Consider the following 19,556-nt stretch of genomic DNA (forward strand, 5'->3'; position numbering starts at 1 on the left):
CATAGCCGGAAATTCCACCAAAACTCACGTGGACGGCTTTTTAGAAAGAAAAAAAAGGATAAACTTTCTAACTTTGAATTCTAACTTTCCACTAAACTCCCTTCTAGACGCTATAAAGTCCATATTTCCAACAATATCCCTTATCCTCCCTACTATTCAAGTTAGGAAGTCCAAATCAGCTTCACAAACAATAGGGCTAAAACTGTCATTTAAATACAGACTATTTAATCCTCTTTTCTACGCTCTAACTTTCAACAATGTCCAATTTACAACTCCCCCTCTTTCTTCTTCTTCTTCGTCGTCGTCGTCCTCCTCCTCCCTTCTTTGACATTGACCCTGTCTGTCTCTTTCACACGCTCACACACTCACTGCGTGTATATATACGATACATATATATTATACACACAGTAGGAATTTTTGTCTGCTTGGAATTTTCCGCCATTTTCCTTTGATCCACTGTTTTCTTTCCAACTATATATATATGTGTACATTTTTTCTCAACAATTTCAAATACCGAATTTGTCACCACCCAATTGACTTCAAATAGCGTCTAAAAAAAAGTTTCAGTAAAGCAGATGATTGTGGAGGCGGCGTTGGAGGTATTAGTGCCGTCGTGGTGGGAGGTGAAAGTCACCGTCGCCGCCACGGCATTCCTCATATTTTCTTACTGGTGCTTTGCACTCGGCGGCGGCTCTGCCTGCGGTGATGATCGCGTTTCCGCCGATGATTCCGGTGGTGCCGTTGAGGATAAACAAAAGGTTTTTTAGACTTTTTTTTTGCGTGCCTATTTTGAATTTATGTTATCTGATGGTTTTTTTGTGATTTTGGAATTGTTGTAGAAATGTATATGGACAGAATTTTAAGTAATTGCTTGTTGTTAACGATTTTAATTTTAGTGATAAAGGTTGTAAGGTATTGATGATTTATTCACGGGATAAGTAGGGCATCGGACCCTGCAGCTGACAAAAGCCTAGTATTTAAGTGGAAAATGATAAAGGAATGGGCCTATTATGACTTTGATCTGTGAGCCACTGACCCTCGGGGATTTCTCAGTTATAATTCTTTTTATTGGGCACTGATGACGGGATTTTGGGGGTAATTTAGCAGTATTTTACAAGTTATTTAAGTGGGAAGAGTTGTCTTTTTTGGAATTAGTGATAGAAAGTGACTTTGTTATTGCGTAATAGCAATTAGATAGAAAAGTTGAAGAATCATGTTGCATTTAGTGATGCTTAATAAGAAAAGATTTCCTTTGGAAGTAGTAGGCCAAACTGAGAAAGAAGGCTTCTTTGGTTGCTGGTTTGAAAAGGTAAAGTTAGGCCTTTCTAATTAGGTTGCTCTTTTGAAAAAGCAAAACTTTGCCTTTCTACTTATTTCTAGGTAGGAAACGGCCAAATTCACTTTGGTTTTGCCATTGCTTACTTGAGTATCTCGGTAAGGAAAAGGTGCCAAGAATCGGGAAATACGATCGCGTCTCTGCTTGATTGACTTCGTTAAATGTCATATTTGTTTATATGCTTGTTAAAATTGCTGCCTTGAAAGGGTTAGGCTAGGGAATTGTGGTCGGTGGTCACTTGGTCTCCTTATAAATGCCAGTACGTGTGAAATTACATTTTTTCTGGAGATTTTAAACTGGTTTGCGATTGAGGCATAGTAATGATGTGTAACTTATAAGTTAGAGTATGTCCTAAACATTTCAGAAACCTAACAACATATTGTGGTATAACGTGGAGATGTAATGATGTGTAATGTGGCAATATTATTGTTTTGTGTTCTATGGCCTTTATATTGTGCAGACCACAGATAACCCCTTTTTTCTCCGTGAAACAACTAATGATAGCATTGCCTGCCTTATTAGCAGATGGGCAATCTTTATACTTCATTGAATTCCCTAGCGGTGTCGATGAACATCTATACAGTAGTAAAATATTTCATTCAGTGTTATTCTTCCGTGAAGAAAAAGTAAAAAAAGGGCAGCCCAGTGCACTAAGCTTGCGCTATGCGTGGGGTCTGGGGAAGGGCCAACCACAAGGGTCTATTGTATGGCGTCTTACCCTGTATTTCTGCAAGAAGCTGTTTCCACGGTTCGAACCCATGATGGTCACATGGCAGCTACTTTACCTGTTAACTTCAAGGAAAAGTGAATATGATAAAGTGGAATTTTTTTTTTATCGATGAGGCATAGTTGGTTGATTGATTGTGTAAGTTTACTTTCTTGTCTCCAAAAGTTTGAATGTTGCAGGGTTGTTTTCCTTTTTCAGCGCGTCACTTAGGAACTCCAATCTTTTTTAAAGATGAAAATTCCGATGGAGGTGCACTTGGATGGTGTTTATGAATTTTTTATTTTATTTTATTTTGAATTTAGAAAAATCTTTTGTTGGAAATGTGTATATGACTAGTTTTTTCTTGTTCAAACTTATTTAAAAAATAATTATGTTTGTACTACATGTTTGATTAGATGTTTCTGGTTTAAAGTCTCGACATATTATTTGTTTCACCTTCACCATATAAGCATTACAGTAATATGACGAACATGTGCAGTAGAACTATTTATTTGGGCCATAGCAGTATAAAAAGGTAAAAAAGGAAAAGTAAATTATAATTTTTCGCTTTGAAAAGAATAGCATAAGAGGAAGGTTGAAAATCTGGAAAATGATAACAGGGAGAAAGAACATTTGAAAATTAATAAGAAAAGATATAATAAATCAAAAAGAAAAAAAAAGAACTCTTATTGGCTAACTGGAATAAGTTTGGAAAAAGGTTTCTTGTATTATTCAGGAAAACATTTCTTTGGGAAAAGTAATTTGTTTTGTTAACAAACAGATGTCTTTTTTGCTTTTAAACCTTTTCCAGAAAAATTTCTTGGGCCAAGCACCAGTTGTAGTGCAGCTTATTGAATTAGAACTTACATATTTGTTAGTTTAAGCTAGTGGACCCATTTTACAGTTAGCTACATTTTGATTTATTTTGATTTTGGGAAGTGTCTAAAGTTGGTCAATTTTACCTTTTTATGCTTTTATGTATAAGGCGAATGTTCCATTTCGAGAAAGTTGACATTACTTTGAAGTTTGAAGAACCAAATTAGAAACGAAAACTCAATTTGAAGTGAAAGGAGTATACACTTGGTTATTTGTGAAAAAGCTAACTAGTAAAATTTAAAGCAGTTGGCAATAGATGTTTGGAGTTTTGAACTTCCCAGCTGATTAATATGTTTGAACATGTTAAAGGAGTCAGTAAATAGAAGAAATCAACCATGTGTTAATGATTTTTTAATCAGCCATGCATTGATGATTTTTTCTTTTAAACTGCATCTACTCTAGATTAAATACTTTTATTTTATTTTTTGAGTATCAATATTAACCACTCTCCTAAACTACAGTTTAACAACATATGAATCCTCCCAGATCATATGACCTAGATCAGTTTATGATGGTTGACTTCATTCGGTTTTGCGTTGGAAAATGTTTGATTTATCTTTAAATAGAAATTGTAAATTTAAAAGATCTGAGGAAAACACTACTGGTAAAAACTTTTGAAAAGATAATTAGAGAAGACTACGTTGAAGAAGGCTGACGTTGACTACCTAGATATTAAATAGGTTAAACAACATGGGAAGACTTGTTAATAAATCCCACAGTAGCTGTGAATGTCTTACCTTTCTAATCCACAAGAACCAGAAAGTATTCAGTGGTTCCCACCTGTTCACTCGCTTAACATAAACAATCTTTGTAATGAAATACTGATGTAATATACTGCTAAGTTAAAATGAGAAATTTTGGATTTGGAATTGACACATATTTTCTATGCAAAACATTTTGTCAAATTAAGCAATAATAATGTCACTCATCTCTTTGATACAGGTAATTTTATAATGGGCTGATAATTTAACATTAATGTATGTTATGTTTACTTTAGAAAATTTATTAGTAGTCACGGTTAACATGAATCTCCCACTTCACTGAGAGTTTCTTGATAAATTTTTCCTTGATTTGAAACTTTATGAACCTTGCCTGAACTGGATAACATTGAGATGGTTGTTTATTTAGTTTGTTTCCTTTTCCTCTTTTTGGCTTTTGTTTCAATTGCTTTCTTGGGAATTGTGGTTATAAACCTATTATCCATTTACATTGAGTACTTTCCACTTGTTTGACATGTAATTCTACACTTATTTTGCAGATGGGCCAGTTAAAAGGAGACCCTCAAACTAATTCTGCATATATAATCAAGGTATTTCTGAACTTGGTGCTCCTGCTATATGTTATCACTCTTATCTCTAATTGTGGTGTATTGTATTTTATTGCTAGTACTTACAAAGGTAATGCGTTATGTCTTGGGATTTAAATGCATGTAGTAGCTTTGTTAGCAATTCATAGTTGACTAGTGTTTTTCTATATTCCAGGTTGAACTATTAGCTGCTAAAAATCTCATTGCTGCTAATTTGAATGGGACGTCAGATCCATACGTAATCATCACTTGTGGCACACAAAAAAGATTTAGGTGATTGTATATATTTTTGTTATCCTGTTATCTTGGAGGGTCAGTTATTTAGGTGATGTTTCCTAGTTATATCTATACTTCCTTTTATTGCTGTGATTGCAACCAAGTTGCATTATTGAAGAGGAAGCATGATGATTTTCTTTTGCGAGTATATATCTGCAAATTGAATGTCAATATATGACAGAAACATGGGAGATTAGTTGACTCGGTCCCTTCTGATTGCTATTAAAATTTATTTAAACAAGCATTTCATTTGACTTGACGATCAATTTGAAAACATTGTTACATCTTAGTCCTTTCCTTTCGTTGAAAGTTCGTTCTAGTTCTACTTCTAGCTGGTAAGACAATCTTCCTCGGTTTTCATCATCTTTCAGATTTTCTAGATAAAATGATGACTATGGCAATATTGCAGAAATGAGATAAAGTAGTGTTTCACTTCAGGTACAAAAAATAAAAATTGGAGTGACAGTTTTAAAGTCAATCACAGCTTCTCTGGTCAGCTGCGGGCATATATTCTTTTCTCATTAAGTTGGTTTGTTGACGATGCGTACATCTAAGATTTGTCCTAAGTTCATCTTTCGGAAGGGGGGGGGGGGGGGGAGGGAGAGAGAGAGACATAGATGGTTATGCTCACAAGGCTTGAGATATATGCGTGTGCGCTCACGTATTCTTGGGGTAACGAGGAATGGATTTACAAAAGTTGGCGCAGTTCTTTTATGAAAGCATATACTCAGCATGTGTTATTGCATCTGTTAAACATATTTCAAGTACTACTTTTGTACCTGTTGTAGTTCAATGATCCCTGGTTCAAGAAATCCTATGTGGGGGGAGGAGTTCAACTTTTCAGTTGATGAGCTTCCAGCAGAGGTAAGCTATTCAACACATCTTATCAATTGAAGTACAAGTGCAATGCTGTGTTTTTGTAATACTCTTCGGATATACTGCTATTATTTCTATTTGTTACATTAAGTTGAGGCTACATGCGCATGGTGATCTTGGTCATTTTCTTTACAATAATTCTTTTACTTGATTGTGCGGCAGATAAATGTAACAATATATGATTGGGATATAATTTGGAAAAGTGCTGTTCTTGGTTCGGTGACTGTACCTGTTGAAAATGAAGGTCAGACAGGTGCTGTATGGTATACATTGGATAGCACGTCAGGGCAGGTATCTATTGATTGATTCATCTTTTTTCCCTTCTTTTTAGAATAATGCATCATAGTTTTGATTGATGTTGTGGAGGTTCTATCCCAATGAAACTGAATCATGCCCGTTTCTTTTACAGGTTTGTCTTCACATTAAAACAGTAAAACTCAATATCAATTCTTCAAGGTAGGGCTCTGCTCCCTTCTTTTTTTGGGGCCGTATGTTTCTTCCTGTTTGGATTTCAACCATTCTGTGTGGGGATAATGCTATTTACTAAAATGCTTAATCTGATAATGCTCATTTTAGCTTATTAGGGTCCCTTCTTTTGGTTCATGCTAGCACTCTTTGCTTCTCAAATGCACATACTATTTCAAAAGATGAGTTGAAGTTGGGATTTATGTGCAATAAGGAATTTTGTGATTGGATTTCTTACAAAGATGTTTCTGTGTAATGATAAAAAGTAGTTAAATGAATCTCATCTTCCCCTTTCCTCTTAAAGTCTCCTCACTGTGCGGAATGCTGCAAATGATGCTGCAATGAAGTTTTTGATGAGTTACCCTGGAAGGAATGTTGGGTATGATCCTGGTTTGGTAGGGGCTACTGCAAGGGATGTTGTGACGTTTGCATCTGATCGGAAATTCATAATGGTTTTGAACTTAATCGACATGATTTATACTTCAAATATTTCACTTATTTGTAGTCTGTTTTCCATTCCTTTGTTTGTAAAAATATTTTTTTTTTCACATCTTATTCATTGACCTAGAAAAAGCATATGATATAGTACCTAGAGAGGTCCTTTGGTGGCTATTAGGGAAGAAAGTAAATCATATTGAATATATATGCGACAAAGGACATGCATGAAGGAGTCGTCACTAGCGTGAGAACAATAGTAGGAGAAACACAGGAGTTTCCCGTAACCATAGGTGTACATTAGGGATCGAGATTGAGCTCATACATGTTTACCCTTGTTATAAATGAGCTATCCAACACAATACAAGATGAGGTCCCATGGTGTATACTATTTGCTGGTAATATTGTGCTAATTGACGAAACCGACGAGAGTGTCAACCAAAAGCTTGGCCTATGGAGAAGCACTCTAGAGAATAAGAGTTTTAGGATGAGTAGAAGTAAAACTAATTCTATGCACTGTAAGCATAGATAGCATAATAAGAGCGAAAATGAGGTGAGATTGGATGGGATTGCAGTGCCTAAATGCAAGCAATTCAGATATCTAGGCTCGTTGTTATAAGAAAATGAATTCATAGATGACGATGTTACACAGATTTAATTCAAATGGTTGAAATGGAGGAGTGTTACCAGGGTACTATGTGATAGAAGGATGCCTACCAAAAAGAAAGGTAAGTTTTATGGAACAATTATAAGACCAACAATGTGTAATGAGAGTTAATATTGGGCTACTAAGGTCCAAACATCCAGAAGATGAGTGTCACAGACATGCGGATGCGAAGATGGATGTGCGAATACAAGACAAGACAAAATTAGAAATGATCACATTCATGAGAAGATCCAAGTAGTACATTATTGAGGATAAGATCAGAGAAGGTTGCTTAAGATGGTAATGGTCATGTCCTGCGGCCAGTGGCGGAGGCAGGATCTCCACGAAGGGGATTCAATTTTTTTTTTTTTTGTAGATAGTTGGAATTGAACCCATGACCTTATGTAGATTTTGAACCCCCTTGACTAGGGCTGTGCACGGATCGGATTGGATCGAATTTAGCATATTTCGGATTCAGATTTCGGATTTCGGATTTCGGATTCTGAAAAGGGCAATCCGAATCCGATCCGAATTAACATTGGATTGGATCGGATTTTAAACTTTGGATCGGATAATTTTTCGGATTGTCGGATCAGATTGTCACAAAAATTTTCAACAATTTAAAGTTCATTCGGTGTCTCTATCTCATCTTCCATCTACCAAAACAAACAAAAAAATCAAAATAAAATCAAAAGTTGAAGAATAGAACATGAAATAGACATAAAAGACAGAAGAGAAGAGAAGAGAGGCGGAAGAAAGAGACATAAAATCAAAGTAAAATCGGAAGTTTGAGTCATTGAGACTCTTTTAGTCTTCACTGAAGAGAAGAGAGGTGCAAGAGAGGCGGAAAAATCTAAGTGAGTGAGGGGGTGTGTGAAAAATGAATAAGCATAACCCTAAAATTTTAGTGTGTATTTATATAGGTACATATAATTTCGGATATCGGATCGGATCGGATTAAAATCATACCAATCCGAATCCAATCCGAAAATCCGAAATTTCATAAAACACAATCCGTATCCAATCCGAAAATCCGAAATTTGAAATCCGAAAATCCGAAATAGAATGGATCGGATCGGATTTCGGATATCCGATCCAAATGCACAGCCCTACCCTTGACTACTAAACTACACTTTTGGATTGTGTTAAGAGTGTTCAAAACTTAATATATAGAGATAAAAAACAGATTGTGCCTTATATATACAGTGTAATTTTTCGGCGAAGGGTGTTCGGGTGAACACCCTTGCGCCCCCCTAAATCCGCCCCTGCCTGCGGCGACCACTAGATGCACCATGGTGAGACTAGGTAGTAAAAGGAGTCGAACTAGACCTAAGATCACTTGGAAGGAAGTTGTTTCGAAGGACCTACAGTCTCTTGGGATCCATGCAGATTTGACAAAAGATAGGACAAAGTGAAAGAAAAAAAACTTTATCGGTGATACTTACTAGTTGAGAATATATTTTAGTCGTGTTAGCACTTTTACTTTACGTCCTGCTTTTCTAGGAGTTGTTTAGTCTTTCAAAGATTTATACGTCAGTAGAAACTATTAATAAACTCTAATACTTTCTTTTTATTTTGTTACTCCTTATGTTCCAATTTATATAGGCAACAGTTCCTTTTTAATCTGGTAAAAAAAGAATACAACTACAACAACAACATACCCAGTATAATCCCACAGGTGGGGTCTGGGGAGGGTAGGGTTTACGCATACCTTACCCTACCTGGAGAGCTAGAGAAGCTGTTTCCGATAGACTCTCGGCTCAAGAAAAGGTGGGAAGGAAGAAAAGGGAAGATGAAGAAGAAGAAAGAGGGAGAAGAAGGAAAGAAGAGGGATACAACAGACAATAAGGAAAAAGGGAGAAAAAGTAGGCATCAAATAGTAACCGGTAAAAAAAGAATAACTTTTTAAATTTGGAAGCAATTTAACTTGAACTTTCCATTTACCCTTAATGAGACTCTTTTATAGCCACACAAATATCTATGATTTGTGACCACAAGTTTAAAAATCTTCCTTTCTTTCTTAAACACCGTGCCAAGTCAAACTTCGCCAAATAAATTAGAACGGAGGGTGTACTTTTTTTATTTTACATATTAGTAGCCTAAGATGAGTCTAAATGGACATGGTCATCGAGGATTGATATAGCCATCCTAACTTGCTCGGCACTGAGGTTTAGTGGTTATATTACATATGCATTTGTTTTACTTTTTGTTCAGTTGCGTCTTTCACTAAAACCTTCGCTCTGATTGTACTTGAAGTCCAAAACCTTGGTGTTTAATACTGATTTAAATGTGGCTTTGTGTCCTGCTAAAGTCCTCACAAATGTATTAATGAATTAGGTTCAGGTTGTGAAATTCTAAATGTCTTCTAAAATGACTTGAATGTTTCTAGGAGGATTCTTTCAGTTCCCTAAGTTCTGTTCTGGAGAGCTTGTATGGTTGTTAAGCATTCAACATTATTTGTCAGTAGAGCACAGTTCTTAGAACGTAGCTTATATAGCCGTTAAAGTGGTTAGACAGTACTTTCCCTTTTGTGGAACTCCTCTTTTAATAGTTCCTTTTGATAAGTGACTCTTTATATTCTCTATTTCACTTGTTGGCGAGTGGGTAATAAGATGTAATCTTCTGTTTTTTTGTTGCAATCTTTAGTAATGCTTTTCTAATTTACATTTACAAATAAAATAAGTGAATAGCACTTTGAACAAAAATTGAACAAAACTTGCTTTCAATGGAGAGTTGCAGGAGACCTATTTAGGATTAGTTATTCTTTCTATTGCTGGAATATTATTTGATTCATCAGAAAAATTATTGATGACAAATCATTATAGTTCTGTCATATCTATCTCACCAAAAAATAATTTTTCTGGGAGCTGGTGGATAATGTTCTTTCCCTCTTGTTTTCTTTCTGGTTTCCTAGGGGTTTGAATGGTTGTGATAATACTCGTAGAAGGATTGCTTTGGATAAAGAAGGACCTACTGTTGTTCATCAGAAACCTGGTCCTTTGCAAACAATTTTTGGTCTCCCTGCTGATGAGGCAAGTGCGCATTTGTGTTTGTATAGATGTCTCTTGGTTTTGAAAGGACACTAAGTTGGAAAATTGGACTATTCAGCTTGATTGCTAAACGAACCACTACATACAGGTTGTTGAACATAGTTACTCTTGTGCACTTGAGAGGTCATTTTTGTATCATGGACGTATGTATGTCTCTTCCTGGCACATTTGCTTCCACTCAAATGTGTTCTCAAAGCAGATGAAGGTCAGTTCCACCTTAAATTTCTCCGCCCTAAATTGGAAGTTGGAACCTTATGGATCTTCTCTCTGAACTTTCTCGAGCATTTGTTGCATACAATCAGGGAATTAGTTACAACTCTTTTTAGTGTGACCTTACTGGTGGATATTGTGAACCTTGGAGAGTTTTATTCAAAAATTTGTTGGAATTTTTCTTGATTGATAAAAAGAATATTGAATCCGGCTGAAGACATTTCTTTTCTAATTTCCCTCGTAGACGTGGTTCTATATCCTAATGTTTCTCTTTCTAACCCTGAATGTAACTGGTCATGACCGTATTTTCTCCCCACATTTTTATATGTAGTTAATTCATCTCAAGAATGCTGAAACTTGTGTATACTGGGCTGCTTATTTAACCATGCTTAAATTTCTGTTTTCACAGGTAGTTATTCCGTTAGGAGATATTGATGAGGTATGATATTATCTGTGTGTGTTGTCAGGATTTTGTCATTTCCAAGTTTTCACAGTGCTTGGGATGGTTGTCTGGGCAATATTTTGAAAATTGATGGTAGTGTTATTTTGCTTTTAGATAAGGAGGAGCCAGCACGCATTCATTAACCCTGCTATTACAATAATTCTACGTACAGGTGCTGGCGGCCATGGGGTACCTCCTTTAGGAAATCCTGATGGTTAGTAAATCAACCTATTCTTCTAATTCAATCTCATTTATTTTCAATGTTTTTTCTTCATTTAAATGAGCCAGAACGTTGGATAGTGAATGAGCTTTTCCTTTTCTTCTTCATTTATATGGAAGATTCATATAGCCCCACCCAAACAGATTTGGGTTTGAGGTGTAGATTGATTGATTGATTGATTTGTTAGGAGAGGTGTATAACTCTTGTAGACTGTTCGTACCAAGTTTTCCACTTGTGAGATGCACGGGAGAAAAATCTATTATTGATTAACAATGATATTGATCCCTATATATAATACATATTCTACTCCTACTATATATGAGACTAGGACATATTCTGCTCCTACTATATGGGACTAGTATTATTTACACATAACTATCTAATACTCACCCTCAAACCGGTACATACAAATCATATGTACCGAGCTTGTTACATAAAGTGATCGGCGCAAGCGATATACAAGGCCACTAGACTCCCTCTGAGCACAAAACCAGGTGGTTGTTGATAATTAGAAGTTGGCCAAAAAGTCGCCGGAGAAATTTGAAAATAGTGAGACTAAGCCAAATTACACACTTCAAAATAGATTTTAAAACACCACCAGAAAACAGAAACTTTTCTTGAAATTACTGGTCACGCCGAAAAAATAAAATTTGTCAGAATTCGATGTAATTTATATGGGTAGGCTCGGAATCATTGGACGAGTTAGTTGTCCTGAAGAAGTTTTGTCAAAAAGTGGATGGAATGACTCACACGCGCCGGAAAAGTTACTGTAGCTCGCTGGCTAATTCCAAAGTTCTTGTAATCTGTTGTAGGAAATTGTACTGGTATACTCAGAGCCACCCCACGAAACAACTGTCCTAAAGAAATTTTTGAAAATTCTAGTTGGAAAGTGTTGCACGCGCTGGAGCCTGTGTCAGACACGCTCTTTGGAAACCTAGTTCTGGTGGCGCGTGGAGGCGCTTGAGGGACTTTCTGTCGGAGCGATTGACTAGGGTTTTGTCGCTAGACTTTTCAGAACAAGATGGTAGTGTTGGTTTTCGCACAACACTTACCGATAAGGAGATAACGCAAACCAATCTTGAGTCGTTAACCGGAAAGACGCACGGTGATTGACTTTTCTGTTCCTATTGGACTGAGATTTCTTTGGTCGCACAAGAGTTTAAGATCTGATAGTGGTACTGGTATATGCACAGTATCACTGTAGCAGTGATGAATCCTGGGAACAAGACGAAGTTACCGCAAAATTGCACGACGACGAGATCTTCCTTCCCGGATGTCGCTGGAATGACACACAACGTAATTTTTTCACTGAAGCTCTAATACCATGTAAGAATGCACAGGAGAAAAATCTATTATTGATTAACAACGATACAATGAGCCCTATATATAATACATATTCTACTCCTACTACATATGGGACTATGACATATTCTACTCCTACTACATGTGGGACTAGGATTATGTACACATACCTATCTAACACCACCTACCAAGTTGCATATACCTTTCTCCTTGGCTGGATCAAATAGTATCTACTTTTATGAAAAATAAAATTTTGAAATACCATGTATTATATAACCCAACAATTACTCAGGACCTAGTTCTAAACTTCTCAATGCAACAGTTTCCTATTTCTGCTACTTAAAACTCTAAAGCTATTTGGACTTAAAAAAAAAAGAACTTTAAAAGCTGTTGGCCCCACATGTTCTTCTAGTTAACAACAAACTACAAAATATGCACAATAATCTCCGCTACAAATACTCTTGCAAGTGACTACGGGATTCAAATTGAAAAGAAGAGAGGTTTTTTGTGTTACTCATGTTAGAGGGTGAGTTATATTGACATTCTGGATTGTTAATATCTATTTGCTAATCACATACCTTTTCAACTTCCAGGGAGGGTACGATATATGTTTGCGTCTTTTTGGAATAGGAATCATGCAATTAGAGCCTTGCAACGGTCAGCAACAGACTACCACGCCATGCTAGAAGCAGAGAAAAAGGTTTTTCTGTGCTTTTAATTAGTCTTTTTTCTGATTATCTGATACAATAAGCAGTTATACATCTTTAGTGAAGGTTACTTGCTTGTACAACATCCTGGAAATCAAATTGCCTGCTTCACTGTGTTTTCTTCTCTCTTTTTTTTTTTGGGTTGATGAAGATTTATTGATGAGATTGGGAAATCCCACATACAAGGTGTATTTAAAAGTAGAGAATCTAAAAGAAAGGCATGATTATTTTCAAACAACATCAACACTAACACTATATCACTAAGTGCTCCATTAATACGGAAAATTTCCAATTATCTGTACAAACAAGTTCTCTATCCCTTCAAATGCTCTCCTATTTCTCTCGGCATATTATCCACATGAGCGCCGGAGGAGCTCTTTGCTCTCATCCTCCTCTCTCTTCTAATTTTAATCCTAGAAGCATCTCTACTACAGTCTATAGTATCACCCATTCTGCTCCAAATCATGCTCCAGACCATACAACATAATCTGTATGTAATAGGACAGAGAATTAGTTAGTGATTGACATCCTCTGCCGCTTGCTTCACTGTGTTACATTGGAAATAGTTCCTACCTAAATTAAATGTACCAAAATGTTCATGTAGGCTATAGGGTAGGTATCATGTAAGATACAAGTTCTAATGTATTAGCATAGGAGACATCAAGTATAGGTTTTTCTTCTATTTGTCTTATTTCTTGTTGATGCAAGACTTCCCCCAGCGTAGTTAATATCTCTATTTGTGCTCAAGGTAGGAAGTAGTCTTTGGACAGCAGTATGATTACTATTTTCATGGATCTCATGAAGAGCTGTAGTGTGGTAGGAAGCCGTTTAGGCTGATTAACACAGAGGCATGTGGATGTACATTCCAAGCACGAGAATAGTTAAAGAATTTAAAGAGAGAACAAAAAAAAATAAAGGACTAGATTACTGGAATACATGTGTTGAGTTGTGATGGACCGTGTTTTATTTGCTTGTGTTAAAACATTTATAATGATTTGGCCGCCTGGTAGCGCAGAAGAATGACATTAGAAACCTTGCTTACAATCAAATAGACCCTTGTTCCAAGGGAAAAGGGCATTTCATGGGTGAGTTTATCTAGATCAAGTGTATAGCTATGATCCTAGACAATAATGTTAACATTTTGAGTAGGGGACATGGGCGATTTCAGGGAAAAAACAACTTCATCTCTAGTCTCTCTTTCATGTTGAGACTTTACTTTTAGTGTAGCTTTTTGTCATGCAGATATTGGGTTTTGTAGGAAGGATTATGGCTTCTAAACCAAGGCAAACATCTCTTAAGTACCATTTACGAGTGTCTTCAAGGTGAATGCAGCGGGTAACTGTAAGGAATGTCCCAATCAACTATTAAGTGCTTCAGAAAACGTGTGATTCATGCGGAGGGTTTACTTTGCCTGTTAATTGTTGCCTGCCTAAATATCTTTAGTACAAAAAAAATGAAGCTCATGTTTCAATTTTTTTTAAACATCTTATCAACTTGTTGTCCAAGCAGAAGAGAAAGCAATACACTCTTGATTTGGAGACTGCAAAAAATTGCTATGTCATTTATATAGCAATTTGTTATTGTCGCTGAATACTTCTGATCTCAGATAATGGTTCTTATGTAATGATTCTCTTTTTCGCTGTGAGCTTGTTGAAGCAACATCATGTGCAGAGATGTTTTTAATCTCAGCAGTTTTTAATTTTCTCATAAATCTGTATGCTAGGAATTTGTAATTACTTAGATGTGTTTTGGTCTTGACAGTTGTTCCCCAGAATCTCCTTCCTCTACCTGTTACCATTTATCTTTTTGGTTGTGACAATCCCAAATTTTCTATCTGTTTTCTTTTAGGAGAGGGAACAGTCAGCACTACGTGCACATAGCAGCTCGGTTAAAGGAAGTAAAAAGATGGATATGAGTCGGAAAGAAAATGTGTCGAAGACTGAGAAATCTCAGCCTTTTATTAAAGAAGAAGTCCTTTCTGGTATATACAATGTATGTATGAGACCTAAGCTCTTATCTTTTAGCAACTAGAATCTCTTGATACATGATACATGATTTTATTAAAAATTTTCAGGACATTTTCCCATGCACACCTCAGCAGGTTTTTGACTTACTACTGGCTGATGGTTCAAATTATACCATTGAGTATCGTACAGCACGTAAAGATTCTAATATCAATGTAAGTTCAACCTTCCATATGCATATAGATAGAACCCGTTTGTGAATTATACATTTCGGAGCATAAGTTCTACAGTTTTTGTCTTTTTGTGGGTAAAGGGGGATGTTTTAGTAGAATTAGATGTCAAAATGATTTCTAGCTCAACTAAAATGCATCTTTTGGGTCATGGCCCAGTCAAAAGTAAAAAAAGGTTGGTAATAGCTGAGTTCCAAGAGGCAATTAGCAAGTAAGAAAACACGAAGAACCTCTGATTTGGTTATCAGGTTGCAGTGCTTGTGCTTCTAGTGCAGTTTCTTATTAATCTCTATCTGTTTATTGAAAAGCAAGTACCCAGAAAAAGTGAACTTGGTGAAATATATTTGCTCCATAGCTTGAATGTGATGGTATGTTGTGTATACATCTAAATCTGCATGAAGTCTACTCAGTGCGGATATGCCCAGGCCTGTGAGAAAGGGCTGAAGAAGGGCAACTGTTTTTAAAGTCTGATGAATTAGAGCAGTTACTGGCATTATCATATCTAAACACTATTCCTGCACTTAAAGGATTTTAAGATCAACAAGGAATAAATTCTTATATTATACTGTTACTAAACAGCTCTAAATCACCCAAAATATGAGTGGACAATTTAGCAAACTAAATTTAGCTTTATTCACTCTTTCTGCATACTACAGGAAAGAAAGTTTAATATGAGTTACTTCTGGATGGAACAGAAAGAAGCAAGCTTTCAGAATGATGAAAACTCCTGCTCAAGTGTAGTTGATGTGTTCCTTGTGGACTAGACCTCTGTGTTCCTTTGTCTGTTAAATTCTACTGGCCACTGCTGATATTCATCCATTAAATTAGTTTTGAAGCACCATAACGTCATACTACGAGAAGAAAAGGAACTAAATAAAATATTTGACCCGTCATAGATGTATTTTGTTTATCTTGATGGAGCAAATTAGTCATCGTCTCAGGCATAAGTGTTTTTTCCTGCGATGCTGTTAACAAAATTTAAATTATCTTTGCAAGGAGACATTACTTTGTGTTTCAGTTGGTCCTGTCTTGAGATACAATTACCGAAAATAGAAATTGCTTTACCTCTGTGGCCTTAATGGTGGCTAAACTTTCGAATGTCTTTATCTTCTTAGATCGGTCAATGGCATTCTGCTGATGAGTATGACGGTCAAGTCAGAGAGATTACATTCAGAACCATATGCAACAGTCCCATGTGCCCCCCAGATTCAGCAATGACGGAATACCAGCATGCCGTTTTGTCACCGGATAAGAACATGCTGGTATTTCTCATCATTTCGTGCCACAACTATTTACTGGTTGCTTTTATGCTTTGATTATTTGTCTTATTAGTTTTAATTTACCATTTTCCTTTCCTCTAGGTTTTTGAGACTGTACAACAGGCACATGATGTCCCATTTGGATCATGCTTTGAGGTGCTGTTGCGTTTGGTCATCAGACCATATTCTTTTCCAGTATTCGTGGTTTCAATTCCATGGAAGTCCTTGTAGATAATAACCCCACTTTTGCTTTGTTCCATGGCTTATCCGCTAAGGATTGTCCCATATTTATCTTTCTTATACTGATTAGATTTGATATTGAATCAGGTCCACTGTAGGTGGTCTTTAGAGGCATCTTCTGAATCATCCTGCGTTTTAGACATAAAAGTTGGTAAGTTTCGTCTGGGCTATGGTTTTTTGTTCAGTTTGTAGTGTTCAATCCATTTGTCACTTTTCTGGGTCCTGGTCCCGAGTCCTTTCTGATGAGGTTTGTAAATGAAGCATTATGGTATTCTGAAGACGTCTCTTTAGAAAAGGGCATCACAGTTCTTCTTGGCAATCCTTGATACTAGATTCTTGCTAGAAACAGACCCGGATCTGGAATATTTAATTATTCAGTTGTAATATGCGCCTCCTGGAATAACGTTACCTCTCTAAGAGATTAACTAGTCTGCCATTAATATCTAGTGCATCTTTAGGCCACTCATCTTTCTAAGTCATCCTTGTGTTACAGTTCTGGCCGTCTTCTAGCTTATATTTGCTGTATGCTTTCTGTCATTTAACTTACTAGTCGCCTTAAATATATTATTCTTTTGTTGACTCTTTTGGGGTTCTACCCTAAGTTGCTCGGACACGGGTGCGGGTGTCCGACACGGGTGCGGATCTAGAGGTCGGATTCTTCGAGATGTAAATTTCAAGATTTGGGGATATGGATCCTAGTACGGATACGGGTGCGGGGATCCGGCTAAAAATAATTCAAAAAAAAAACTATAAAAATATCTTTAAATTATGAGAAATTTTGTGGAATACTTACGTATAGCTTGTAAAGTGTGTATTTCTTTTTTATTCTCAAGTTGTAGATACGTAAAGGATTGATTTCCTAGATAAGATATTTCAAATTTACCGTGGTTTTGGTTTTGAATTCGAGAATCAAATTGTATCTTGCCTCAAATTGTTCCGTTCGTAGTGGTCAAAGTACCCAAAATTGTTTGACTAAATCCGGTACGGATCCCATACCCACACTCATACTAGCGCCGTGTCGACACGGGTACGGCACCTAAACTGCCATGTCAGAGCAACTTAGGTTCTACCCTTATCATTTATTACACTTAGATTTTAAGTCAAGTGAGAAACTGCTTGTCTGGTGCAATGGTTAGTGCCTTCACTTGTTCTTCCCAAGTTCCACCTTCTAAGATCATCTAATCTTAAGTTGCAGTAGTCCAAGCTGATTGTTCAGTATTTGCATTGTCGTCATTATTTATGTCTATGTATCTGTGTGAAGTATTAGCATGATGCAGGCAAATGCGTAGTTATAGGTGTCTATTGTGTTACGTAATGGGTATTGTGAACATTGCGGTAGAACCGGGAAGATTAGAACCTAGAGTTTCAACAGCATATTCAAGAATGGGGATATGATACTGTAAAGGTGAACTAACTTCCAAGATTTGAACAGGTGCACATTTCAAGAAATGGTGCATTATGCAGTCTAAAATTAAGGCAGGAGCTGTTGACGAGGTAATTATCACCTTTGGAAGGATCCTTTTCCATTTAGTATAGCTAAGGTGACTTACAAGAGATTGATATGGCTTCTTTTTCTCCTTTACTGTCTTTCACCTCCCCTATGCAGTACAAGAAGGAGGTTTCGACAATGATCCAAATGGCTCGTTCATATGTTGAATCCAGAAACTCAGGAAGTGAAACACAAAACGTTGCGTCTGGGCCTTCCGTTACTTAAGAAACTGCTAGTTTAGGGTAAGGTATACTTAGTCTTAGGAATCTTGTAAGTGTTCCATATTTCTGTTTTGTTTCTTTGCAAGTAAAATAGTACTATAAGTCCATGTAATTTCATCACAATCTTTTGATAGCAACTGCACCCTATTCCCCAAACGGAGGTCAAGTGGTGCGCTTTTATAATCTATGGACACAATATTTGTATTAATGATAGCTGATTTTTTCTGGTGTCCTCAATATATGCTTTTCTCAATATTGCTCTTTTCAAATGCAAAAATAGAAATTTATCGTCTCATCTCATCAATCTGGGAGCAGCTCCTCTCCAGGCAGTACTTACTTTTTCCTTATCGGGAAAAACTTATCCACACTGTGTTTTTACCGATCCAATGAATAACATGTGCCGTTACATACACTGTTATCGATCACTTACTATTATTCTATGTTATCACTTAGTATTATTAATTGATACACATACGGACATCAATTTTATAACTTAATTATGGTAAACAAATGTGGTTTAGCATAAAACAGGGTGTGCTGTCCAATGCATGAACAAGATGCAGCCAGCAGTTAAAAGAAAATTTAATTGATGTTGTTGACCGCATTTAACTTACCTTATCTAAATCTTAGGCTTTGACCATACATCATTATGTGTCAAGATTCACTTTACAACTTTAGAAACAAAGCATTCAAATGCTCACACTTCACCCAGCTCTAATTCAAAACCAACTGACGTACACACTATCTTTCCTTTCGGTTTTGACTAGAGATTTTCTAAGACTTGAATTAATTGAGTTGTATCTTAGATGTACAGAAGGCGTTGCTTCTTCAATTCCACAGTCCAATTTCCAATCATCATCCAAAGGCATCAACTCTTGGCAACAAAAAATTCCCGAAATATTCAACACTAATTGGAACAATAGCAATGCAACAAAACTCAGGAATTAAAGTGATGGATCAATGTATTCTTACTGGCCATAGCCATAAATCAACTGAGTGTAGAAAGAGTGACAACCTGAATAAAAAAGAAATATAAGTCAAGAAAGGCTGTTTCTTATTTCAGCGAGAAAACATTATGGTCCCTTAAAATTGACAATGTGACATTATGTATCTGTGTTTAATTGGGACAATGCAAAGCTTAAATGATCATCACATACTGAGACATTTAAGCATAATTTTTTCAAGAATAAACTACAAGGTTTACATCAACATGCAGAAGAATGGAGAGATAGGAGTAAATGAAAATGCATTACAACTTATTTGCACTTCTTCCAGGCCAGAGCTTCCAAACAGTCGCAAG

General features: G+C 36.4%; 1 protein-coding gene across 1 annotated transcript; it reads left to right on the forward strand.

The window, feature by feature from the left end:
• The first annotated feature begins 244 nt into the window (after positions 1-244).
• LOC104210422 (BAG-associated GRAM protein 1-like) lies at positions 245-18,509 on the forward strand. Its single transcript, XM_009759321.2, has 18 exons — positions 245-758; positions 4,177-4,227; positions 4,400-4,497; positions 5,289-5,364; positions 5,539-5,667; positions 5,786-5,832; positions 9,837-9,954; positions 10,061-10,177; positions 10,592-10,621; positions 10,739-10,838; positions 12,740-12,846; positions 14,702-14,845; positions 14,928-15,032; positions 16,163-16,309; positions 16,409-16,462; positions 16,634-16,697; positions 17,979-18,040; positions 18,153-18,509. The coding sequence occupies exons 1-18, from the start codon at positions 576-578 to the stop codon at positions 18,258-18,260; spliced, it is 1,740 nt and encodes a 579-aa protein (XP_009757623.1). The 5' UTR covers positions 245-575; the 3' UTR covers positions 18,261-18,509.
• Positions 18,510-19,556: the final 1,047 nt, after the last annotated feature.

Source organism: Nicotiana sylvestris, chromosome 12, assembly GCF_000393655.2.
Source record: "Nicotiana sylvestris chromosome 12, ASM39365v2, whole genome shotgun sequence".
In the NCBI taxonomy this organism is placed as follows: Eukaryota; Viridiplantae; Streptophyta; class Magnoliopsida; order Solanales; family Solanaceae; genus Nicotiana; species Nicotiana sylvestris.

Bases quoted from the DNA above. Each gene is read 5' to 3' on its own strand.
- LOC104210422 (XM_009759321.2), top strand. From the start codon at position 576: ATGATTGTGGAGGCGGCGTTGGAGGTATTAGTGCCGTCGTGGTGGGAG. The intron at 4,228-4,399 runs GTATTTCTGAAC...TCTATATTCCAG, and splicing joins ATTCTGCATATATAATCAAG to GTTGAACTATTAGCTGCTAA. The intron at 4,498-5,288 runs GTGATTGTATAT...TACCTGTTGTAG, and splicing joins GGCACACAAAAAAGATTTAG to TTCAATGATCCCTGGTTCAA.